Genomic DNA, 25,475 nt, shown 5'->3' with positions numbered 1-25,475 from the left:
GCCCGGCCGCCGGCTTCGTCGCCTCACTTCCGGTCAGAGCTGTCTCCTCCCGCTCTGACGTACGTCCGGTCTCGGCGGGTGAGGGAGGCAGGTGCTCAGCACACGTGGCCGCTGGTTGCAACGGCCGGGCGGGGCGAGACGGGATTTTCTCAGCGCCGTCCTCCCCTTCCCCCCGCAGCCCTGCTCGCCCCTCGGCGCCGCCATGGGCCTCACCCGGCAGTACCTGCGGTACGGCCCGGCCGCGCTCTTCGGGCTCGTGGGCAGCGCCAGGGGCAACGCGGCCTTCGTGGCGCTGCGTGGTGAGCGGGGTCGCTGCGTGGCCGTCCCGGCCTGCGAGCACGTCTTCGTGTGGGACACGCGGAAAGGAGAGAAGGTGAGAGCGGCGTCTTCCCAGGCGATGCGGCGGCGGGGCCCGAGGGGTGCTGATGAGGGGCGGGTGTGTGCGTGCGTCCGTGGGGGGATAGGGGATCTCTCGTGGGGGGAATATCTGTGTAGTTTGCGGCGCTTTTGGACCACCTGAAGCAAAACTGTGTTAGCATTAGCGGGCTACGTTTTAAAGCGAGTGTCACCTCCACAGCTTCCCCCCTTTTGTGTACTCTGAGCACACCTTTGAGGTTCGGTTGTGGTGCGAGTCTGCAGCTCATGGTGCACCCTGGCTGAATCTCACAGCTGACCCTTTGAGATTTGCCTTTGGTATCTCACTTGGGGAAGAGTAACTGCTGCCACAGCGACTGGAAAGCTGTTCGCTGTAGCACCGTGTGAAAATTCTGGGATGAAACAGGGATCTAATGGAATTTGCGTTTTGCCGATGGAACTGGGCTTCCCATGTGAAAGTTGTGTCCCATAGAGGGTTTGTGAGCTGTAACTTTAAGGACTTTGCCACATATTTCCTCCTGTCAGATTCAGAAATCATTGTCAGTACTATTGTCCACTACAGACTGAATTGAGGATTTGCTTTACAGGCCCTAGAGTGGTGACTGATGGCATGTTGTTTCTGGAGATGTTTTTATCATTCTCAAGTTCTTGATCAGTCTGTGGAAAAGCAACTCTGTTCTATACCTGAGAAGGGCCAAGCAAGAGAGAATGGGTCAGGAAGAAGGTTTCAGACTTTACTCTCAAACAATGTTCCCTGCCCTCTGGCACTTAACATGCAGGGGTGGAAATTTGGGCTTCTGAGTTCCAGGCCTCATTCTGCACTAGTTTCCTCTTTGATTATGAGAAATTATTTCTCTTCTAGCTGTTGTCTGCCTTGTAAAATGAGGCTAATGACACTATATTGAGCACAGGAAGCTGAAAAATGAACTTCTAAAGTGGCAGAAGTGCTCAGTTGGAAGTTCAGTAGAGGAGCAGAGTATATTCTTCCTGCTGTGTAAATATCTGGCTCCTACATGTCATTTATCAACATTATGCATGTTTTGTCTCCTAAAAATCGCAGGTTCTTATCCTTAAGGGTCTCAAGCAGGAGGTCAGTTGCCTCTGCCCCTCTCCAGATGGGTTGCACTTGGCTGTTGGGTATGAAGATGGATCCATCCGTATCTTCAGCCTCCTAAGTGGAGAAGTGATTGTCACTTTCAATGGACACAAGACTGCAGTTACAGCCCTGCAGTATGACCATCTGGGTGGTCGGCTGGTATCTGGCTCAAAGGTGAGGGTTGAACATCTGGACGACAGCCGTTTCAAAGAAACGCTCTATGGAGAAGGTTGACTTGCACTAAAATGTTTGGTATTTTGGATGGGTTATGTGGACTCTGCCTATAAGCAGAGGATGGCAGAGAGAGGAGTTAGGGCTGCAAGACGGTGATGGAGTTGGGGAGCCCAGGGCTGGGATTGCAGCAGGGACTGCAGGGCAGGAGTAGGGTACTAGCAGAGCTGCTGAAGGTGAAGAAGCTTGTGAGGTCAGGAATAGCAAAAGTGCCTGGAGGCAGAGCAGAGGTGTATTTATTGGTCTGAACATACCCCCAGGGGAAGGAATGTCACTTGTGTTAATCATCCCTGACATTCAAATTCAGAGTGAGAAAGCATGTTCTCAGGTAATGGGTAATCTTTTCAGTCTCGTAGCAGAGGTAGACATTTTGTAGAGACAAATGCCAGTCCCTTGGAGACACTCTGTCTGTTCCAGGATACAGATGTCATCGTGTGGGATGTCGTCAATGAGAGCGGTCTGTACCGGCTGAGAGGACACAAGGATGCTGTCACTCAAGTCCTTTTCTTGAAGGAGAAGAACCTGTTGGTCACCAGGTGAGCCAGGCTAAGTGTAGTGGTCAATCAGGAAAGCACCTATGGTTTTACTTGCAATTTAGACATCCTGGGTGCTACAGCCATTTGTATTTTCCTTCTCCACTCATGATATCTTGGACCCACCAGCATCTTAGAGTACAATTTTGTCATAGCCGTGTATTTCAAAAGTCCAATGCCTGAATCCATATGTATTAAGCGGAACTAAAATGGCTATTCTGAAAAATAGTGTTTGGGAAAGGGTTTAACTTGCTGGCAAATGTAGCAACTTAGAATTATTGTAACAAGGAATAGCAATAATATGTTTGTTATGTATGTAACCTTTTTTGCTGTTTATCTTGAGGAACTAAGCAGACTTACCTTCTGTATGTGTAATTCACACAGCAATGTGACAGAAAAAATTGGTTCCTAGTAAGCCATAATTATAGGAATTAATTAAAGGTGATAGGTGTTTTTTTGAGTTGTTTTTTAGTTATTGAACATGAGTTGCAAGTTGGCTATATTCCTTTAATAATAAATGGTTGACATAAGATACTCTTGCTCAAATTTCCATCAATATTTCTTTTATTTATTGATATGTCATCTAATCACTTAATAGAAAAGTGCATGCAGTCAGTTCAGTGTAAAATTAGAACAAGTCTCTTGTGCTTTTTTTTTTGTTGTTTCAAATGGAAAAAGTAGTACTTTGTTGGTTTGGTAGATGATGCCTGATTCCTAATGCAATTCAAGTCTTTGCAGGTCAGCTTTAGAAATGCTTCTTAATTCTCTCAGTAGCTAAATTGAGATAAAGAATTCCTCTCTTTTTTATTTTTTTTATTAACAGTGTAGAGATGTTACCATATTTTTATGGAGATGCATAGTTTTGCTTCCTTACTTTAGACTGTTCCTTCCCCAAGCAGCTTACTGCAGTCCATTGCGTACAGAATTTTTTGTGATGTTTTCATATGACCAATTTACAAGTACCTTTGGATCCTGTGTAACAAAAGAGATGCAATAACAATAAATACCACTTGTAATCAGACTTTTTTTGTCCTGAGGGAGCTTAGTAATGGCAAAACAAGTTTTATATTTTGATTTAGTTGAAACTTATTGAGGAAAATAGGTTCTAACAAAGTTACAAACAATAAAAAAAGTATTAATTGTTGTAGGGTGTACCAAAAGAATCTGTATAAATGTTCAAATTACTTTTCTCAGGTGCTTGTGGTGGATTGACCCAGGCTAGATGCCAGGCGCCCCCCAAAGCCGCTCTGTCACTCCCTTCCTCAGCTGGACAGGGGAGAGAAAATATAACAAAAGGCTCGTGGGTTGAGATAAGGACAGGGAGAGATCACTCATCAGTTACTGTCACGGGTAAAACAAACTCGGGAAAATTATTACCAATCAAATCAGAGCAGGGTAATGAGAAATAAAATCTAAATCTTAAAACACCTTCCCACCCCCCCTTCTTCCTGGACTCAACCTCACTTACTATTTCTCTACCTCCTCCCCCTGAGAGGGGAGGGAGGGAATGGGGGTTGTTGTCAGTTCATCACGCGTTGTCTCTGCTGCTCCTTCCTCCTCAGGGGAAGGACTCCTCACACTCTGCCCCTGCTCCAGCATGGGCTCCCTCCCACGGGAGACAGTCCTCCACAAACTTCTCCAACATCAGTCCTTCCCACAGGCTGCAGTTCTTCACAAACTGCTCCAGCGTGGGTCCCCTCCACGGGGTGCAGACCTTCAGGAACAGACTGCTCCAGCATGGGTCCCCCACAGGGTCACAAGTCCTGCCAGCAAACCTGCTCCAGCCTGGGCTTCCTCTCTCCATGGGGTCACAGGTCCTGCCAGGAGCCTGCTCCAGCGTGGGCTTCCCATGGGGTCACAGCCTCCTTCGGGTGCCTCCATCTGCTCCAGTGTCGGGTCCTCCAGGGGCTGCAGGTGGAATCTCTGCTCCACCATCATCCTCCATGGGCTGCAGGGGGACAGCCTGCTTCACCATGGTCTTCTCCAGGGGCTGCAGGGGGATCTCTGCTCTGGCGCTTGGAGCACCTCCTCCCCCTCCTTCTTCACTGACCTTGGTGTCTGCAGCGTTGTTCCTCTCACATCTTCTCACTCCTTTCTCTGGCTGCAATTGCTCATGGTGGTTTTTTTTCCCCCCCTTCTTAACTCTGTTATCCCAGAGGCACTACCACCGTTGCTGATGGGCTCAGCCTTGGCCAGCAGCAGGTCTGTTTCGGAGCTGGCTGGCATTGGCTCTGTTGGACATGGGGGAAGCTTCCAGCAGCTCCTCACAGAAACCACCCCTGTGCCCCGCCTGCTACCCAAACCTTGCTACATAAACCCAAAACAGTGCTCTTGTAGCACTGAGGTAGCATAATATAGCCAGAAATGTGTTTTCATGGCGGCCTAATCTTACAGGGGCTTAGAAGGACTGAAACAGCTGTAATTCTGTTAGGCGGAGCAGCTCCAAATCACTGCTCAAAATGAAGGCATCTGCTTTTCTTGTAGCCTGGTCAATGCACAGGCATAGCACAGGTTGAGAATGTGGAGGGGGGTTTTAAAGGCAGCTTTAGAATTTTCTTGTCCGAAGAAAAGAGTATTATTCTCACTCTAAATAAGCAAGAAAGGAGGTTGTGTGACACTGGGGCTTGCAGCTGAATGCAGAGGAGGAAGCAGTTTTCAGTGACTTGCAGATACCTTTTTGCGGCACCTTGGTATTGCTATACTTTGTCCTTGCATAGCTTGCAAAATTCAGTGTCTGAGCAGCTGCTCTGTGATATGTTGTGGCATGTTTTAGGTTTTTTTTATTTCTACCACTTTTCTAAGCACATAAGCTCTGGCAATCTTCCCTCATGTCTTGAGTTTTTCTTCTTTGTTCCAGTGGCAAAGACACGTTGGTGAAATGGTGGGATCTGGACACCCAGCATTGCTTCAGAACTCTGGTTGGACACCGTACTGAGGTAGAGAGATTGTGCAGGAGCTGTTGGGATGGAGGGACTTTGGATTACGTGTCATGGCTCAGTTTGTGCTTTCCCTGCTCTCAGGAGTTGTAGACTGGTGCTGTGATATGTTTTGCTTGTCATTAGGCTTTAGGGATGACCAAATGAGAAACTTCCAAACTTTCCAGGAGCTGTCATCAACATGCAGTGGGTGACAATTCCAATACAGATGACCCTGGAGGATGTCCTGGCTAGATCCAGTCTGCTCTTGGTTGCTATTTAAATAAATCAATTAAAGATACTCTGCTGTTGTTATGATTGTTAAAGGAACCATAAGCCAATTCCTCACATTGTGCCTCTGGACAGGTTTGGGGGATGGCTTTGATATCCGAAGAGAAGCGTCTGATCACTGGGAGCGCTGACAGTGAGCTGCGGGTGTGGGATATCACTTACATCCAGGAGGTAAGATATTCCCTCTGTAACTCCTTGCAATCTTGCCAGGCTGCTTGGCTTTGGACTAAGATGGGACTGGAATGTGTTAAATCTGATTGACGTTCTGGGAAACAGAGCCAAAGCAATGTCTCTGCTGTCTGAAGGGTCCAGAAAGCTGCTCTTAGGACAGACTTTGCTGTTTCCTGTGTTTTGAGCTTTCAAGTGAAGCTGCGGGCACTTCCAGAACAAGGTTTCCAGAGTGTGTCAGATATTCCTACCTTCTAGCTTAAGGCTAGAGAAGACAGTCTTGTGGGTGGATGATAAGCAGGGGAGGACATGGAGCGTTTGGTGCCTACAGTCATGCTGTAGGTAACTCCTTTGTTGCAGTGTACACCAACCACTTGTTCCTTCAGGGAAATTAAACATAAGTGAGATAGGAACCAGAACACCGTAGCTCTTGTGGTTTAAGGTATTCCTTATGGGTTTTTTGTCCATGAACAGGCAAAAGACCCTGATGAGCCAGAATCCAAGAAAAGCAAAGGATCTTCACCTACAGCAGAAGAAAACACTGAAGAGGATGAGACCCTGGAGTTGGATGAGCATCCTGAGGAAGTAAGCTCAGTTTTTCATGCTGTCTGTGAGGTGGTATATCAAACCCTCTTTACATGGTGCTGCTTGCAGAGCCAGCAGGAGTTTGAGAGTCACTCACATGTTGCTCCTCTGTATTGGGTTTATACCCTGACTGTTATATTTAGCCTGTTAGGGAAAATGTGGTAATTCTTGTCTTGCTTCATTAAATCTTCCTGAACAGCAGTTGCTGCCCCATCTACCTGCAGAACATCAGCAGAAGTATGTGTGCCAAAACACGTACACATGTTATTCTACACTGAAAGCTTTTTCTTTGCCTTCTCTCTGAGGGGGGGCAGCAAGTGTTTAAAGTCTGAAAGTGCTAACAGAGCTCTTTCATTGAACAACATGGGAATAAGACAGTTACTAGTGTGTTGGCAGCTGCTGAGTTCAGTCGTGTTGCTCAGCTTTGCAGGTCAGTAGCAGAAGCTGAGAAGTCAGAGTAATCATAATGAAATATGGTGTGAGATTTGATTGTGGAAAGCTGTTCCCACTTGTGCTGCTGGTGGAGACTTTACTGAGTCTGTCTTTCCAGTGGAACTTTCTGGAGTCCTGCTCAGATTTCAGACTGCTTGTAGTGATGGTAGATACCTGACCTTGTTAAATAGTCTTCCAACTTCCTTTCCAGAGGATTTCTCTCCTTTCAACTATCTGTTTAAGAGTCTCTGTTCTCACCTTCTCTGCCTGTTCTGAGGAACTGAGCTCTGCTGCCTTTGTAGCATAAAAATTCAGCTCTGTCTCTTAAATGGCTATGGTTTGCCATTAAAGTCGTTATTCTGCCACTGAGACTGTCAATGATTATTTTCAGCTAAAATGCAACAAAACATAAGGAGATAAGCCTGTAGCTCACACAAATGCTTGTTTTGTCCCTAGATTATCCTTGCTGGCTGTTCTACCAGGATGCTGTAGGTTCATTTCCCCTTTTTCTCCTTATGACTTCTCTTGCCAGTAGATTTCTGAGTTTGCTTAAGAAGATCACTTGGCCTTCCAGACCAAAATTCTTCTCCTTCTTTCCCCATAGCGCCTCGTAAAGTGCAGCAAAGTTGGATCCATCATGCGGGAAGGGAGAGACCGAGTAGTCACTCTTGCCACAGACCGAACAGGCAAGATTTTGGCCTGCCATGTAAGTAATGGGGGGCTCTGCTGTCGAGCTGTAGAGGCGGCTGTTGGAGACCTTGGGTAATTTCTGTAAGGGCCAGCCAGGGCTTTGCATGCCTTTGACTTTGCTCTGTCTCTAGGGAACAGATGCTGTTCTGGAAGTGTTCTCTGTCCTTTCTGAAGAGGAAGTCCAAAAGAAATTGGAAAAGAAAATGAAGAAAGCAAAGAAAAAAGCCAAGTAAGTAGTTTTTTGGATGTATTTGGATGCTGTCTGTGTCCAGAGAACTGTTAGAAAACCTCTTCAGCAATATGATGCAGTGGTTGAACTTCAAGCTACTGGTCATTCTGTCTGTGCTAGCTGTTTTATTTTGGGGGCACTTTCTGTGCATGCTTGGTGCTTGTCTAAGCAACACTGCTCCCAGAGACTAAGGAAATACCTTTCTTTCTGAGTCTTCCCCCTGCAAGAAAATCAAAGGAATGGGCATAAAAATGGGTTTTTCAGAGCTGCTCACTTCTGCCTGACATTCATATTTACACTGGTGCATCAAATAAAGTCCTTGATAGGACATACTAGAATGAGAGTTTCATCTGAGAAGTCAGTGACACTGATACATCATCTCTTGTTTTACAGCAGACAGAGATACAGGTGAGAGCTTTATTGATGTTTATTCTGTGTTAAGTGTCTCTGTGGGTATCCTGGCACTTAACAGGTGCTTCACAACAGCCCTTAGGGAGAGATCTGGCTTCAGGGTAGAAACTGAAGCACAGGGCAAGTAAATCTGGAGATACATTTTGCAATGGCTGAGAACTTTCGGTGAGTTGTAGGAGATGAGCAGAAACTGGTTTCTCACTCAAACAGAGCTTTCTGTTGTCTGTTTTGTATCCATCTTTCTTACATGCCTTGTTCAAGTGCTTTGGCACCAGAGGAGCTTGCTTTTTTAGGACAGTTTGTCTCTTTAGTAGTCTGTATACCAGCATGAACTTCACTGTCTCATCCTGTTCTTAAATGTAGTTAGCACTGCTGGGTAAGAGGGTGGTTGTCTTCAGCAGGCTAAGTTGTTTTCTTATGCTCTTCTCTGTCCCTGTGTTAGTTTGTGTTGGCTGTGCTGTGTTTTGACTCTCCTCCGTTATCTGACATTTCTAGACAGAACTCTGAAGAGGAGCCTGAAAGCAGTGTGGAGCTGAGCCTGCAGGAGAGGATTCAGCGGGTCACTAACATCAGAGCTTCTTCTAAAATCAAGTGAGTGGAAAGCCTGTTGTAGAGGCTGAGCTGTGGTTATGCAGCGCACCTCAATATAGGGAGAGGTGGAAGAAGTTTCCCCCGCGACATCTGTTCAGCTTGGAGCTGGGGAGAGACCTACCATGATCTCCAGTCCATTCGCACCTCTGCCACCAATTGGTCCCCTTTGTGCACACCTTGTGGCTTAGTGTGCACTTGTTTGTGGCGTGCCTTTGTCTATATTCCTCTTCTGTTCTTGATACTGGATCCCTCCTATGTTTTATCTTATTGCCTGTATGTACAGCTCTGATTTTCTCTAATCAAACAGGTCGTTTGACTTGATTCTCTCTCCAAAAGGAGAGCTGAAGATTGTATTGCTGCTCCAGAACAACATCATTGAGTCGTACAACCTGAACCTGTCAGCACAAGTCCCACAGGCTGTCCGTACATCCAAGATAACCATTGGAGGCCACCGCAGTGATGTCAGGACATTGGCTTTTAGCTCTGACAACATTGCCATTCTCTCAGCAGCTGCAGAGTCTGTAAAGATTTGGAACAGGTACAGAGTCCAGTTGTGTCGGTCCCCTCTGCCCTTTTCATGTCAGTCTCCCAGAACTGTTCAGAGAGGCAGTGTTAGGGAAGATGAGATGATGGAGAAATATAAAATAGTGAATGAAGTAAAGGAGTCAAATAGTTTTCTATTGACTTTCTTTCCTTATTAGGGAAACTGAGAAGCTGTAGAGCTAAAACTGCATAATTAACTCATGGAGTTTGATGCTGTAAAGCAGCACTGAGGCTCAGTGGCAGGTATGGAAAAACAAATCTCTAAACACAAAGGTCATTCATAGCTGTCCAGTATAGACTGTATTTTGTTGGGATTTTTTTCCTTTTTTATAAGAGGTACCAACTGTAACCCTAAACTTGCTACTGTCTGTACTTTAGGGAACATGTGGGTTTCTTGGCATCTTATCTTAGGGATCAGGTATTAGACTGAGTAGGCTGCTGTTTTGATCTAGAGCATTGTTCCAGTGTTTCCTGAGTGGTCCGATTTCAAGCTCTGTTTCCTTTGAGCAAGCTATCTTATACTCCTCCCTCCTCTCCTGAACAACAGTGCTGTTTGAGAACAGGAACTCTGTCCTTGCTTATAACAGCAAGAAGTCGTGATGGCGGACTATGTAACTGCATGTTTTTATAGAAAATGTTCTTAGTGGTAATGCTGGTTAGCATTTGGGTCATAGCGTGGTGGTGGTGTATCTTCTGGCCATAGCTGAAAAGACAACTGTGGGCAGAGGACACTCTGGAGCATGTCTCACCTAGTGGGCCAGATTTTGTGTGTGATAAGAGGTTTTGGGCTCTGCCTTTGTCCACAGATCAACCTTGCAGTGCATCCGGACAATGGACTGTGAGTATGCGCTCTGCTCGCTCTTTGTCCCAGGAGATCGGCAGGTTATCGTTGGCACCAAGGTAAATCATGTCCTGCACTCCAGACTGCCCAGGTCTGGAAGTATGTTCTGAAAATGTCACTAAGGCAGTCTTACAGAAAATGCATTGTATCTCCTGATCTGGAGCGCTCTGGTTTATGTGTAAAAACCTTTTTACAGTGAGGTTCTGCTCTGTTCACAGACTCTTTATGTAGCTCCTATGGCTTAAGCTGAACAGCTGGTGAGCACTTTGGGGAGTCCCTGATGGAGATTAGGAGTTTGGCTGTCTCTGTGTAACAGACAACTAATGAAGCTGGCTGTTCAGGAGATGGGTGGCAGGGGTGCTCTCCTGCTAGTAGCTGTCGAGCCTGGCAGGGCTGAGCTGGTCCTGTTCATAAACGAGTGTCCAGCCCAGAGCCTGCAAATGGAGCAAGGGCTCCTCTTGGCTGTTGGCAAGGCCTGGTCACTGCTGGAGTCTTGCCTCTGGTAGCACAGACTTTATGACTCTGGGCTCTGCTTTGAGCTGGTTTTCTCTTTGCCCTTTCTGGGACACCTCCCTAGCACCTCAGGCTCAGGTCTGTTTGCAGATATGATTAACGCTCTATAAGGTGTTCCTGGAGTGTGTTGTGAAGGCAGAGGTGTTGATTTCTCCTCTGTGATGTATCTTTCTCCCCAGACAGGGAAGCTGCAGCTGTATGACCTGGCTTCTGGAAGTCTGATGGAGACACTTAGTGCTCACGATGGAGCGCTGTGGTCCATTGCTCTTTCACCAGACCAGGTAACTCAGCCACCCTTTGAAGTGTCATCTGTTGCACATCTTTTTGTGTTGCTCCTTCCTGTACTGCTGTGTTTGCATTACTCATGGGGGCATGGGAACCCCTCATCCTGGGAGGCAGAGGATGCAGCTGGTAGCACCTAAGAACTTTAGCTGTGGATACACGCACAGCTTAATCAAATCTCTCTAGTAGTGTGGCACGTGACAAGGAGTCTTTGGGCTGAGTGAGGCCATCCTCATCACCTCATCTGGCTTCTGCATGATTGAGAACACTCAGACATCCATGGTGGAGTCCACATGCGCAGCAATACACACCTTGTGGATGTGCTCCAGCTGTGGAGAGCTTCAGCCCCTTGTAACCTGCTGCAGTGGTTGATTATCCTCCTTGTTAAAATTGCTGCTGCTTTGTCTGCTGGATTAAAGATCTTGTTAACATAGTGATCTTTTTTCTTTCTGTTGCACTCTTGTTGAGTGACCAAATCACCCCTCCCATCTATCTGATATTAGGCAGAACTTCTCCTGTCCCTGCAGGATATGTTTTCCAGGCTCTTAATTGTTCTCGTGGTACTTTTTAAGTTACTGTAGTCTTTTTTTTGCTGGTGGCCCCAGGATTTGGGTGCACTGTGTGATAGGAATTACGCCAGTGCTAAATGCACCAATGCCTTTTGAATCCATCCAAGGAGTCTACTTAGCTCTTCTGGAGATAGCTCTGCAGTGAGAATGTGTACTCAGATAACAATCCACTCTGTGGCCAAAAAGCCCATTTTGGGGCACTGCTTTGCAGAAGGCATACACGTGGGGCTTAAAGCCTTCCTTCCTAACATAAAAAGTTAATGTTTTGGTTCTGTTTGGGCACTCTTTTTTCAGATTGATTGCATATAGCTCTGACATTATATAGAAAGATTTAATTGGTTATTTTTCTAGTAATCCATGAAATCTGTAAGCAGCATGGTGTCAACTTATTAGGTATTTCTCATTTAAAATTAAGCTTTGAAACCTCTTAGCTGGTCTTTAATCCATGGAGTATGTGCTCTGTTGAACTATATTATCTTAGTTTTGTCATGAAAATGTAACACAAGACCAAGAGGCATGCCTTGCATGAGCAACACTTGTTACTATTGTCAACTACAGCTTTAATCTCAAGGAAAGGGATAAGCTCAAATTAATTTTCCATAAGCTCATTTCTCCATATTCAGTTTACTTTGATGGAAACTGCAATTACCTGTTACTTCTGCTGACCACGCTCACAGTTACCAGGCCTGCCTGTTTACTCTGTCTGAATTATGGTGTTACATTAGCTTTGTCCTGGATCCCCCCTAGTATTTCCAAAATTGCTGAGAATGGACATTGACAGTTGAGAGAGTACTTCATTCTGCTCTGTAAAAGTCTTGGATTTGGGGGATCTGAACCATTGATTTATAAATGTCTGATGTAGGTGGCTGCTTTTTGACAGCCTTGTGAGTTTTTGGAGAAGTTTTTTATCACTATCTTGTAATGTGATTATGGTACAATGGCTTTTCCCTGAGCACAACAAATGAGAAATATTTACTGAACCCATGTTTACTGAGCATTGATGTTTAATAATTCTCATACTTCCCTCTAGAAACGGGTCAGTACTGATGGTTTTGGGTTTTTTTTAATGTTCCCATTTTACATGCACGCACTCTTTGACCTAACTACCCTGGCTGTAGAAATCTGCTTGTCTTTTACTACTTGTATCAGTTTTTCTCCATTACCACAGTTCAGGTTCATATTGGTTTCTGTGAAATTCCACTTTCTTCTGTTTGTTATGTATGCCTTTCTTATTATGTAGTCATTTTGTGCTAGAAGCTGCAGTGTTGCTTCTAGTGGAATCAAAACCATAGCAAGTAATAATCTGCCTGGGATTAATTTACTTCACAGATTAAAACATACAGGACAGATACTACCCTTGTTCTTAACGTAAAGGGGCTTAGTTAAACTGTTCTTCCTTTAGAAGGCTATGCTTGTGGAGTAGTGGTAGGGGGTGTGCAATGTGCAGTCCAGTAACAGGGAGTGTCAACTTGCCCAGAAAACACATGCACTTCATTACCTACAGCTGAGATGACTGCTTTCAGTTCCAAAATTTCAGCCCATGCCTTGATTTATATTTGGGGTCTTTGACTTAGACCTGCCTGCCAGAGCTTTTGAAACTGTTCTTGCTCCTGCTGGTGTCCTTTTAATCGTTAATGCTGTGGGAATGGGGGTCATTTCAAAAGCCTCCTTGTGTGTTGACAGTTCCTCATCTGTAGAATTTCACCATAACTCTGGGTTATAGTAACATTAGTTTCACTATAATTTTTGTTTTTCCCCTGCAGCGTGGCTTTGTGACAGGAGGTGCTGATAAATGTGTCAAGTTCTGGGAGTTTGAGTTTGTGAAGGATGAGAGCAGTGCTCAGAAAAGGTGAGGGGAAAAAAACCCTTTCTAGATTGCGTTCAGCTGCAGTATCCGTTCTCATTGATGGATGCTTTAGCCTTTGCTGTGCACTGTAAGAACTGCCCGTGACATGTATGTGGAACATGTGGAGAAGAGTGTGAGCTCAGCACTGTTTTGAGAAGGTCTGAACTTAGCTAGGGAAGGGCACTTGCCACATTCTGGTCCCTTGCTTGTGTGTGAGTTTAGCCTCTAGCTGCAGGATGGGCCTTCAGATCATTAAGCAGTAAATTTAGCAGTGAAATTTATCAACCTGCAGTGCTGTGCTTATTTCCAGTCCTGCCTTGTTCAAGTCCTAATGAGGAATGAGATGCTACATGTTAGAATTAACTTGCTTTCCCAGGGTGCAATGTGGGAGTTGCGTTCATGTCTCTTCCCAACTTGTTTGTTTGGAATAAAAATTGTTTTTTTCTTCTTGCTGCCAGGCTCTCCATGAAACATGTGCGCATCTTGCAGCTGGATGAAGATGTTCTCTGTGTGCGGTACAGCCCCAACCAGAAACTGCTGGCTGTCTCCTTACTGGATTGCACCGTGAAGATTTTCTACGTTGACACGCTCAAGGTGCATGACCAAATGGGCTGTGAGGCTGTGCAGACAGTGGTTACAGCCTGAAAGATTGGGAATACGTAGGAAAAGTGTCTGTTTATTTCAGGACACTAGTAAGAATCAGAGAGAGACCATGCATCCTACTTCAGGTGCCTGTTTGCTAGCAAACCTGACAGAATCCTGGCTGGCCCTCACTGGGGAGAAGATCCATTTTTCATCTGGAAAGTGTTGTGAAACTGCAAGGTGGCAAGGCTCACTCTAAACCTTGCGGGCATGGTGGTACTCCAGAGCTGCGAGGCACTGTAAGGGTGGGATGGATGTGTCACACATGGTATTAAACAGGGCATAGCAGAGGCAAAGCTTGGGGGAGAAGAATCTTCCTTGTGAGCAGTGTGTGTTGGTTTTGAGAGTTGTGTACTAGCACGTGAATGTTAGGGAGTGACACAAGACAGACCAGCATTTACAGATGAGTGAAGAGAAACAGAGGTAAACTCCGTAGGCAGTAGTGATCAGCACCAGAGTTAGCTCAACTTGCTTGGACGCTTCCACCCTCATCTCAGTTCTGCCATCATGGCCCCACTGCTAACTGTGTTCAGGGCAAGAATGAAAGTGGGGCAGTGCTAGAAAGACAGATCTCCAGAGGCAGAGCAGAACTACCCCAGAGCCTGAGATTTTTGCACATCTCTACTCAGCATGTCTAACTGAGACACCTTTCTTCTGCTTCAGTTTTTCCTCTCTTTGTATGGACACAAGCTGCCAGTGCTGTGTATGGACATCTCCTATGTAAGTATCATTAAGATTGTGCATGTGCTGCAGGTGGGACTGTGGTGATGTCAATGCCTCTGCTGGCAGCAAAGCCTCTAGGATGATGCTTTTTTGTCACCTTGCTTCCAACTTAGTCAGCAGTTTCTTGATGGGACACAGCAAGGCCCTCCTGATCCCACAGTCTATGCTCACTGGGAGGGGTCACGGAGTGGCAGTCATGACAGAACTGACCAGGGCATTTTGTGAGCGAGGGGAAACTAAAATGCCATGGGAGTTCCCTACGCTCGTCTTAAGAGGTACAGCCTACTCTAGGCTGAAGTTACTCTGTTGAAGTGTGAATGGAGTCTGAATTCTTCGTTAGTGGGAGCAGAGAGCAGGTGCTGAGGTGGAGCAACTTCTTCATGCCTGTTCTTGAGCTGCATCCTGCTCTGAGGCATCCTTGGAATGAGGCTCACTGGAAGCCAAAAATGTCAAGGTTTAGCTAAGGTCTTAAGTGACTGCAGAGGTTCAGAAAAGAGCCAGGGTGCTGTGCCAGTATCACAAGCATGGGCCACCCTGGTGAGGGGGGGTGGAGGGATCAGGAGGGCATGTTTCAGGAGCCAGGTATCTGCCCACTCAGCACTGCATAGTCACTGGTTCAGCAGCGATTTGTCATGGGGCTGCCAGCCAGCTACCCACACCTTCCCCTCTTTTCATGCTTTGTAGGATGGGACTCTAATTGCAACCGGCTCTGCTGACAGGAACGTGAAGATTTGGGGCTTGGATTTTGGGGACTGTCACCGCTCACTATTTGCCCATGATGACAGGTCAGCCAAATCCTACAGCAGCTCTGGGGTGCGGGCTGTCTTATCTCCAAGGGGTTGTGATCCAGCAGTTACCCCTTTGTCCAGCATAGAGTGGGGGGAAGTCTGCAGTGTTTTACCAAGTGGGTAAATTTGAGTCTTTTTCCTTTCCAGTGTGATGTATCTGCAGTTTGTGGCGAAATCCCATCTTTTCTTCACAGCTGGGAAGGACAGCAAGATTAAGCAGTGGGATGCAGATAAATTTGAGCACATCCAGACCCTGGAGGTAGGAAGTTTTGGAGACTGTTGAAAGGAAGCATTATGCTTGCATAAGCAGCACTTCCCTCAGCGCCTGGGAGCTGGGCGGTGTTCATGTCTTACCTCTTCTGTCTACCATGCAGGGGCACCACCAGGAGGTGTGGTGTTTGGCGCTCAGTCCCAATGGAGACTACGTGGTGTCAGCATCCCATGACAAGTCCCTGCGCCTCTGGGAAAGGACGAGGGAGCCGCTTGTTTTGGAAGAGGAGAGGGAGATGGTGAGAGTTGCATCCTTCCTGCCAAAGACAACTTCCAGGCCTGTTTTCTCCCCAGCAGGCAGATTCCTCGTTGTTCAGCGTGGGAGAGCCTGGCTCCACGCTCGGCCGATTTGCTCATTACTAACCGCAGCCTAGTGCTGAGGTGCCCAGGGTTGACTGGCGTCTTTTGCATGATGGGGCTTTTGCCCGGAGCTGTCTGGAGACGGCACCGCAGGTGTTGCTGGTGCTTGCCTGTCTGTACTGCATTGCAGATGCCTGGCTAACTTGATTTATTTTCACTGTATCCCTCGGAGGAGTCTGGCTCTGTCTCCCCTTCCTAAAGCAGTTTTCAAACTACAGTGGGGGAAGGATGTAGCAGCATGTGCACAAGCAGAAGTGCGGGAAAAACCTGCAATAAATGTTGGGGGGTTTTGTCCCAGCCTGTTTGCAGAGAGCTGAGGTGACCCATAGGCAGCATCTTGACGCCCAGTAGTTGGTGTTCTAGGAATGATGATGGTAGAAGGAGAGACAGTTCCTTTTCCAGATGCCAGAAAAGTGTGGTTTGGGTCAAGTTTGAGTAACAAGATGAGCGTGAATACACCAGTAGTGAATTATACACTGATGGGGCCCTATTCATATGAGAGATGCCAGGCAAGAGGCTCTTTGCTCTTGCAGGCTAGGGCAACCCTTGTACCCTTGCTTGCTGCCCCCTCACCTGCGTTAATATGTTGTGTTCTCATCCACTGTAGCAACGAGAAGCTGAATATGAAGAGAATGTGGCAAAGGAAGAGCAGCCTGTGGTGAGTTGCACCATCTGAGTGTCTGTCTGTCTGACTGTAGAGTCTGGAATTTTCTGTAAGAGACATAAAAGAGGTCAGAGAGGACTGGTAGTTTTCTTGCTACCAAGAGGGGAAGGTGCTGCTGAAGCTGTGGTTGCCCCATGATGCAGTTGACTCTGGTGCTTCCTACAGATAACTTCAGGAGAGCGTGTGGAGCTGGTCAAACTGCTACACGGTAGCTGTGGACGCTGAAACCTTGCTGTGCTGTTGCCCGTCCTGTCTCCCCAGTTCACGTCCACACCAGCTCTGTATCAAGGCTGGGCTGCCTTCTGACAGCTGCTTCCACGTCCATGCAATGCAGGATGGGTAGGGAAGCCCAGTCTCTCTTGCTGAGATGCTTGGGTTGTGTGGCCGATTGTTTTGACGCTGATCGGATCACTCAGCCTCTGTTGGTGAAACAAGAGCTGTGTTTACCTGCCTCCCAGAGCTCTTCTTGAGGAAGAGCTGTGCACTTGGGAAATCCTGTATTTCCCCAGATAAAGTCTCAATGGGAATGGGACTGATGATTTTCCTTAGCATGGAGTGTGATAGAATGCAGGGGGTGCCTAAGTGTATCAGCTGCTCAGCTGCTGAAAGAGGGAGCTGCAAACTCTGTATTTTGTAGGTGGCTGGAGAGACGCAAGGAGAGACAGGGCTGGCAGGAAAGAAAACTATTGAAACCATCAAAGCGGTAAGTTTGTGCGGGTCCGCCAGCATTGTGTTGTGCCTGATCAATCTCTCAAGGAGGTGTGCTGTCACGGGGTCGGAGCATCTATTTGAAGAGGAGTAACTTGTGCTCTTGTAAATACAGAGGAAATCCTCAGTCTGAATACTCAAAATGGCTTGTGCCACTTAAAATACTCAAGGCTTGTGCTTTGAAGGGGTACTGCTTGCTTGGGGTGTAGTTCAGTGTCAAGGTAACAAAGCTTCAAGCAGTTGAAGCTGCAGCAGAGAGCACCTGGGGCAGTGGGGGGAACGTGGGTGGTGATTGACATCTTCAGGACATGATTGACATGCTCAGAGTAGTGGTGCAGTCTGGAGTAGAGGTTACCTTTCTGAGCGAGATGTCCTGTGATGCTCCGTGTCAGCCCTCCTGCTTCCCCCTCTGCTTGTCCAGTTGGACATGAGCTGTGTTTTGGCTTGTGTGGTGTCACTGGTGTTGCATAGGCTTGCGTTTTTGTGTGGCACAGGCTGAGCAGATCATGGAAGCTATCGAACTGTATAGAGAAGAGATGGCGAAACTGAAGGAACACAAAGCCATATGCAAAGCTGCAGGAAAAGAGGTAAAAGACTGAGGAATGTACCAGTCCCAAGGCGTGTTGGGTGTATCTTTCCAATTCCGTCATCTGGGTGGAAAGGCTCAGCATGCAGATAAAATCAGGACAGCTGGAAATAGCAGAGATTTGCCAAAATCTTTTGGAGAGCAAGGTGGCATTGTGCTCTGGGGGAGGGTTAGTGGTGTGTTCTTTCCAATGATCTTTAAAATCACAGTAGGATTTAAGTTTTGTCCCTGGGAGAGCATGTTCCTGAAAAGTCATCCCAAAGTCTGTTCTTTGCCTTCATCTCAACATTCCTTGCTAAATAAGGGGCTGTGATACAAGTGGAGAAAGTGACAATTAAGAAGTGGAAGAAAATTCATACATGTTTGAGTCAGTCATATGTATATGTCTGAGAACGAGATTGTCTAGCTGCTACAAATGAGGCCTTCATTGAGGTCTGGGGAGGGCGGAGGTGTGGGAATTGCAGGAAGAAACTTGATGAAAGCTCTTTTCTGTTAGGGGTTAAAGTATTTTCTTTGGGAATATGCATTTGTACACACGCACCTGCCCCGTTCTAACCAATTCTGTGTCTCCAGGTTCCCTTTCCTGTCAATCCCATCCTCCGTGCCTATGGAAATATTACAGTAAGTGGAATGCCCAGGCCAGAGGCTGTGGGCCATTCTTAACTGGAGTGGGGCTGTTTGATTTGCTGGCTGAGCCAAAACACTGGGTTGCTGTGGGGAAGGAGGACTACTTGTTCCACTTGAAATGAAAACTTAGCACTTTTGCTTGTGCAAAGTGAAGACAGTTTGGGGTTTTTGTGGTAATTTTTTCCTTTTGTTTGTGTGTTTATATCTTGCATATGTGTTACAAAAGTTTAACCCCATTGGGGTTAAATATAACTCTGATGGTAGCCATGACTTTATCATGAGCCAGCAGTTTACAGTATTCCCCAAGATATGGGAAAGCTAGTTCAAACCTTTCCTGTGCCTAAGGGCACATCTTCCTGCTGCCAGGAGGGTGCAGTTGCCATGCTATAGCATATTCCAGAGGAGCTGTGCTGTATTACACAAAACACCTAAGTGTCCACCAGAATGGATAATTGAGAACCTGTGTCATTGTGCCCCCCACCATGTGACATCAGTAAGCACTTAGCCAGAGCCATTCTCTCCCTTCCTCTGTGAATGTCGGCATATTTAATTACAAGTTGAATAGATTGAACAGAGTGAATGAAATCCTATGACTTAGTAGTTAGGCACTTTTCTTTGGTACTTCCCAGCTGTGCTCTGCATCTGCCAAATGCTTGCAGCACATAAATGGGAGTAGCAGGAATTAAGTCTTTGGGAGATGAGTTTGTGTAAGGTTTTGTATGTATGATTTGGTTGTTTCACCAAGTTTTTTTTATCTGGTTTGTACAAGATTCATTGAACTGAGTATGAGATAATTTAGCTGGTTGAATATAAAATAGATTTTTCACAGTATTTTCACCAGTTTAGAGTATCCTGAGAAGGCTGGGTTTATGAGAAGGTGGAGGGAGAACTTCCCAGACTGGCAGCTGAAGCTGAAGGAGTTTTCTCTTTGTTATATTCAGCTTGATCTGTCCATCTCACAAGACTCAATTGCCTGTTTTTATCTGGGTGAAATGGACCTTAAGGCACACGTTTGTCTTGGAATGTTTATTGATATGCAGAGCTGGTGTCTTTCCTCTGTTACAGCCTTCTGCGTACGTGCTAGAAGTTTTCAAGAAGGTCAAGTCAAGGTGAGTCCCAAAAGCCTTACCACTGAACACGGTTTGTGACTGATAATTGGATTTCTGGGCCCAGGGCTGGCTGGGGTCCCAAGATGGTCTCTCACACTGGGTATGGGCAGTGCGGGAGAGTCTGGAGTTACTGTCCCTGGCTCCTCTTGGAGCGTGCACGGAATTGGGGAATGGGAATTGTTCCTTCCACGGGGAGTGTTGGTTGAAGCTTGTGTACATGGGTTGGCTGTTTGGAGATGCACATGTATGTGAACAGCAGCTTGGGGATGCTGAAGAGGCAAGGTTGTGTGCCTGCTCCCTGTGCCAGAAGATGTCTGCTGGCCTGGGCTGTAGTCTGTGCAGCTGCACTGTGCTTTGTGGGCAGTTACAGACCTGCAGCAATAAATGCTTAGCACAACTTTTGTACTAGAGCCTTCCTATGCAGTAGTGTGTTTCCGGCTCATCTGCAGCAGTGCAGTGGCTGAGATTAATGCTTCTGCCTCTTCGCTTTCTCCTCAGTGAGCTAGAAGAGTCTCTCCTGGTACTGCCCTTCTCCTATGTCCCTGACCTGCTCAGACTCTTCAATGAATATATTCACCTGGGTTCAGAAGTTGAACTCCTGTGCCGAGCTCTCCTCTTCCTGCTGAAGTGAGTCTTTCATCTGCCCAGACAGATCTGAGTCTTAGCTCAGGTTCCTCTGGGCCCCTCGTGCTGCTGCATGTCACGAACTCTCTTTGTGCCAGTTGCGTGAACAGAGAGGTTCCCCTTGCTCCTGTGCTGCCTGGAGCTGCAAAGATGACGTTGCTTTCTGTGAATGTATGTAACATAAGTGTGTGGGGAAAATCTGGGCTTTTTCATATGTCTGGCACTGAAGCTTTTGGGAAGCATCCTTGGGAGTAAAGATGCAGTCTCTGCAGGAGGTAAGGAATCACTGCAGCCCGCAGTGAATGGTGTGCGGGAATGGACTGATCAGATGCAGAGTGTTGACGTGCCGAGATGGGGTTGCTGGTCCTGGTCCCCCAAGTCTCATTGGTATGAAATATCCTGCATCAAGGCTGAAATGGCACTGTTGGCTGGCACTGAGTCTTTGTAGAGCCCTTGCCCTCAGAGGGACCTTCCTTCCCCTTGAACCACTGTATATGAAAGAGGAGCTTCAGAGAATAACTCTTCCAGATAAATCTGCCCATGCCTGTTATATAAGGCTGGTCTTGGGCGGCCTAATTTAAGAAAAATCCTCTGTCCAGAACATAGAAAGGCTCAGGAGAGGGCCTTTCTTCATTTTCTAAGAACAATGCTGCAATACATCACTGCCTGCTTTGTTCCCAGGATACATTTTGGGCAAATCACAAGCAACCACATGCTGGTGACAGTGATAGAAAATCTGAAGAAAACTACCATCTCCAGAGTCAGTGAGGCCCGGGTGAGTGTTGCAGCCTCCTCTTTTCCAGGATTTGGAATAACAGGATGGGCCAGTGTCTGGGAGCGTGTGTTTTCTCTGGTGTCCAGTGGGAAAGTTGGTTGGGGGTCTGAGCCCATTTCACCTTCCTCCAGTACAAATAGGCTGCTTATTCCTCATGTTCTTCCTGATGTGAGACTACTTGGTGATAAGCCTACACTCGTGTTCCCTCAGTCATTTGGTCTTGGTTTTCTTTGATGGGTGAATTTGGGCTTTGGCTCGCTAGTTTCTAAATATGTAAGAGGTAAATAAACTCTGTTTCTCTTGGGCTTTTCTGTGGGCTACAAGTCTCTGAAAGAATGGCAGACTGTGCATCTTCCCAGAGGCAATTTCAGGTGCCTGCCAGCAACTTGTCTTTCAGAAAATACAGAGGATTACAGCTGCTCTTTAGAGAGAACTGTGAGGAACAGAGTGCAGGACTGTTTTTCTCCTACTCAGATGAAGCTTACATTTAAATATGTTGTTTATTTAAATCTGTGGATTGTCTTGCTTTCATCATTTCTTAGTAGAGTGGCCAGTACAGGACCCTCTGACCCCTAACAAGCTTGAGGTGTGACCAACAGCGTTGTGCTGGTCTGTCTTTACAGGATGTGCTGGGATTCAACATGGCAGGGCTCCAGTACCTGAAGAGGGAGATTGAGGCCAAGGATGAGGTGACGTTTTTTGCTGATGCTACTGACCGTTTTGAGGAGAAGAAGAGGAAGAGGAAGAAGAAAGAGAAGATGGTTCTTGCAGTGCTGTAGCATTTGTTGCCCAAGACCCAGAGCGTCTGGATGGGGTCGTGTAACCTCAGTACTGACCATGGAAGTGTTCTTGTGGCTGAACATCTGTGATGATGTGCTGGTGACTGGGACAAAGTCTGTCCCCTCCCCGTGTGGTATAACCTAGCATATAACCCCAACCCAGAATGGTTGTCTCTGAGATGAACTCTCTGTAGTCTGTTGAACTATTTCTGAGATGGCTGTCAAAGGTACATGCTTTTCCTCCAACGGAATGCCTGTTAGAAATGGAGTTGATTTCTCCTGCAGAAGAGGTCAGCTCATTCTGGCAGTGTTTTAACTGAACAGAATGAATCCAGCACATGGACTGCTCATGGGACCATGCCCTGTCCAGGGAAGGCACTTGCAAGATTTTATCCTGTTTTGACACCTGCTGGCGGCTTGTGGCAGTGCTTAGAGGCTCTAAGCAAAGCAATGTGACTTCTGCCAAAGCATGAGAACTTGGTCTACGGCCACTTGCTTTTCAGCGTGACAGGGAAAAACCTGGCTCCATATTTATATATGCTTTATGAGACAACTTTGTTCATGGAGTTTTGTCCTGATACTTCTCTAGTAAAGCCTCAACTGTCTTGCCCTGTGTGTCACTTCTCAAAGGATTTTTTTTTTCCAGAGGGTAAAATCTGTGGGAGCAAATGAAAGGGCTGCCACCCAGAATTGTGCTGTTTTATAGAGCTGGCAGACTCAACATGCGAGGCATGGGTTGTTTGTGTTGTACTTGCTCCATTTTTAGAAACTGCACTCAGTTGTTGCCATGTTGTACTTGTCCTATATCAGATAAAATGATTTATTTTCACTGCGGGCAGGATAAAGTGAGCAAGTCTCTGCTGGTGTTGGGAAGTTATTGGTTTGTAGTACATGCTGTCTTTTTTACCAGTAATCACAGGTTTGGTGGATGTGGTGTGGGCTGCTTCTGGGTACTTTGCTGAAAAACTAATTATACTGTTGGACTTACAGGTCTGACTTGAGTTCTCAAAGCTGGACTTCTTTCCAACTTGAACTTCATCTGGATTTTTAACTGTACTCTGGTTGTTACTGACTCCTGTCTTTGACTTAGGGTCTCTCTTACTATGAGTTATGCACAGGGAGAACAGTTTAGTTGGTCAATTTTTTGGCAGCACCTCAGGTATAATAATGACACCTTTTAGAATAACTGTTGTTAGTAAATAACTTTGTCAGGGAGTTGATGGTTCACTTCCTTCTTCAGAGTCTGGATAATTTACAACAGCACTTCATGCTCCTGTTCCAGGAGATGGGTCTCAGACTCTCTATGGAAATAGCAATCTTCATTCAGCTCTGCTAGTTGTTTTTGTGTACCTCTATAATTTTATATTTGTTGAGATGTGGATGAAACTTGTGATCAGACAGCTCCACCCAAACATGTCTCCATCCTGACACGTTCCATTCCATTCTTCCTCCCAAAGGAGACCCTCATAGGAGGGGTTACTGCAGTGCGAGGGAGAGGAGGCACTGTAGGATGATGAATTGTGTTGGTAACCTCAGCTGACATCTTGGCCAGCCCACTGAGAAAACAAAGGATGAAAAGTGTTACAAATGGAGAGGTGGCTTGTGACACCACAGTGTACCTTCAGCAGTGATGACTGAGGAGATACTAAAAGGGGAAGGCTGATTCTATGCCTCCATGTGATGTGCTCTGTTTATGTTAATGCCAGGGAGATAAATATTATGGAACCTAAGTAATGAGCTCATTTGATCCTCTGGGAGGTCTGGGAGAAAAGCCACGGCCACAGGTGCACATGAACTCAGGGACTGATGACAAGGATATAGGTGGTGGTATAGAAGAGTGACTTGGGATGCAGAGTAATCTTACCATGATGACGACAGATGTCTGATCTTAGTTGGAGGAGGTGGAACTCCTTCACCTTTTGTCTCTGCTGTCACTGGGATTTGGGAAGAATCCTTGGAAGAAAAGGTCTTTGAGGTGGTAGAAGGTGGTTGTCCTCTTTCCATAGGTGCTGACACAGGCTTCACCATTGAACTTTCCTTCTGGTTCTCTGATTTGCATCACTCATGACCAGTCTGTACTGGCAACAGTGGCTTGCCTCAGTGTTCAGAACACACTGCCGAGGGGACTGATGTAGGACAGTTGGCTGTGTCTGCAGAAAACTGAAAAGCATCAGGGCAGGAATCAGCACAGTCAGTTACAAAATCATTGGTGCTGGAGCATCCTGGATCAAGTTTGGCACTGCTTCTTGTGGTGTTTTCTCAACTGTGGGTAGGGCTTAAACAATGTTCACAGCTGGGTATCTGTTTTGGCATCTTCCAAGCTGGCCTTCAGCCTTGGTTAATAGGTCAGATATGACTCAAAGAGCCGATGGACAACTAGTCATGTCTGGTGGGGCAGTGGAAAACACCAGTGCAGTACTCAAATGGCTACTGAGGGAGCTCAGCATATGCTTTAAATGGAAGAGGTCTGTCCTGTGCCAACAATCCATTGATATACCAGAATTCTGATATTCTTGGATACTTCCCCTTTCTTAGGTGAAATTCTGTGGATTTACAAACCTGAGCAGGAAAGCACTGGCAAATACAGGGCCAACTTAAAATCTGTATTGTTAGAATTTGTGTCTCACTTAACAGCGTGGATGGGAGAGTCCAAAACTGGCATTCATATTTCACACTGTTGAGAGCTATTATTTAATCCCCAATCATGGGATTCTCAGTCCCTGTAAAGTGTTGAGAGAACAAGTCATCTGCATGTATCAAGGAAAATTCCCCATCTCTCAGGATGTCACATGCTGGAAAAAGGATGAAGCACAGGAAAGCCCCTCATTGGAATTGAATTCATAAAAAGAAAGCAGAACTGCACTTGGATATGGTGTCTCACAGAGAGACTACCATGTTTCTTTTAGTCACTACTGAGTAGGAACAAAGGTGAGGGGAAGGCTATTTCTAAGTGGGTCAGTCTTCCACTATGCAGAGATGTGCAGATGAGCATTTGCAGATGATCATGGTCTGATAGTGAACAAGAGGATATAAGCAGAATCCCTCCCTGACAAGTGTAACTTTGTGTACTCATAATCCCCATCTGGTGTCTGCAGCTAATTAAAGGTAGGTGAACACACAGAAAGTTAAGCCTATGATTGTGAAAAGAATTAGAAGACCAGAGCAGATCAGCAGCTTTTTCTTGAAGAATCCCAGTTGACTTCAGTGAAACCTCCTGCATGCGCAGTACTTAAATAAGATTTCAGTTGCGTCAGCACAGGTTATAGAAAGCTAACTGCTTTTAAAAACAAAAATAAACCTATCGGAGAACCATTCAGCACTATTCTGAAGTGCAGAGAATCAAACATTGGGATTGAAATACAGTAATCTTTCCACTATTTGCATTTCAGATAGGCACACCAGAAGGCTGTGCAACTTTTGGACCATTTTTTCCATTTGTAAGGGACAGACAAAATATTTATTCATGTTAATCTGATTAAATAAATGAAAAAAGTCTACATTAGGATGTTTCCATAATATTGGACTAAAATTCAGCTATTTCAGTATTGCTGATCTTCATGTTATTCTTCTAGGGCTCTGACCTGTAGTGAAAGAGGAGAGAAAATTAACATGAAAGGAAAAAAAATCCCAAGTCTACAGCTGTTGAAGCAAACAAAGTATGTCCAGATTCTTTGCAAGT

General features: G+C 46.1%; 2 protein-coding genes across 2 annotated transcripts in view; one reads left to right on the top strand and one right to left on the bottom strand.

The window, feature by feature from the left end:
* Positions 1-78: 78 nt before the first annotated feature.
* Positions 79-22,411, top strand: WDR3 (WD repeat domain 3). The gene is made up of 26 exons (XM_054843111.1): positions 79-373; positions 1,436-1,645; positions 2,120-2,238; positions 5,093-5,171; positions 5,517-5,612; positions 6,084-6,194; positions 7,231-7,332; positions 7,448-7,545; positions 8,452-8,547; positions 8,855-9,085; positions 9,897-9,990; positions 10,624-10,725; positions 13,059-13,144; positions 13,600-13,735; positions 14,447-14,503; positions 15,191-15,291; positions 15,442-15,553; positions 15,669-15,803; positions 16,532-16,582; positions 17,226-17,291; positions 17,791-17,883; positions 18,456-18,503; positions 19,575-19,618; positions 20,117-20,245; positions 20,924-21,017; positions 21,641-22,411. The coding sequence occupies exons 1-26, from the start codon at positions 203-205 to the stop codon at positions 21,794-21,796; spliced, it is 2,817 nt and encodes a 938-aa protein (XP_054699086.1). The 5' UTR covers positions 79-202; the 3' UTR covers positions 21,797-22,411.
* A 1,793-nt stretch (positions 22,412-24,204) lies between these two features.
* Positions 24,205-25,475, bottom strand: part of SPAG17 (sperm associated antigen 17) — a 118,004-nt gene continuing 116,733 nt past the window's right edge. Inside the window, exon 48 of the mRNA XM_054810419.1 lies at positions 24,205-25,377. The gene's annotated coding sequence lies outside the window, so the exon portion shown is untranslated. The remainder of the gene's footprint in view (positions 25,378-25,475) is intronic.

Source organism: Grus americana, chromosome 1 (assembly GCF_028858705.1).
Source record: "Grus americana isolate bGruAme1 chromosome 1, bGruAme1.mat, whole genome shotgun sequence".
Taxonomy (NCBI): Eukaryota; Metazoa; Chordata; class Aves; order Gruiformes; family Gruidae; genus Grus; species Grus americana.
The sequence above is the reverse complement of the archived record's forward strand: the minus strand, read 5'-3'. Positions and strand labels throughout refer to the sequence as shown.

Bases quoted from the DNA above. Each gene is read 5' to 3' on its own strand.
- WDR3 (XM_054843111.1), top strand. From the start codon at position 203: ATGGGCCTCACCCGGCAGTACCTGCGGTACGGCCCGGCCGCGCTCTTC. The intron at 17,292-17,790 runs GTAAGTTTGTGC...TGTGTGGCACAG, and splicing joins CTATTGAAACCATCAAAGCG to GCTGAGCAGATCATGGAAGC. The intron at 17,884-18,455 runs GTAAAAGACTGA...CTGTGTCTCCAG, and splicing joins GCAAAGCTGCAGGAAAAGAG to GTTCCCTTTCCTGTCAATCC.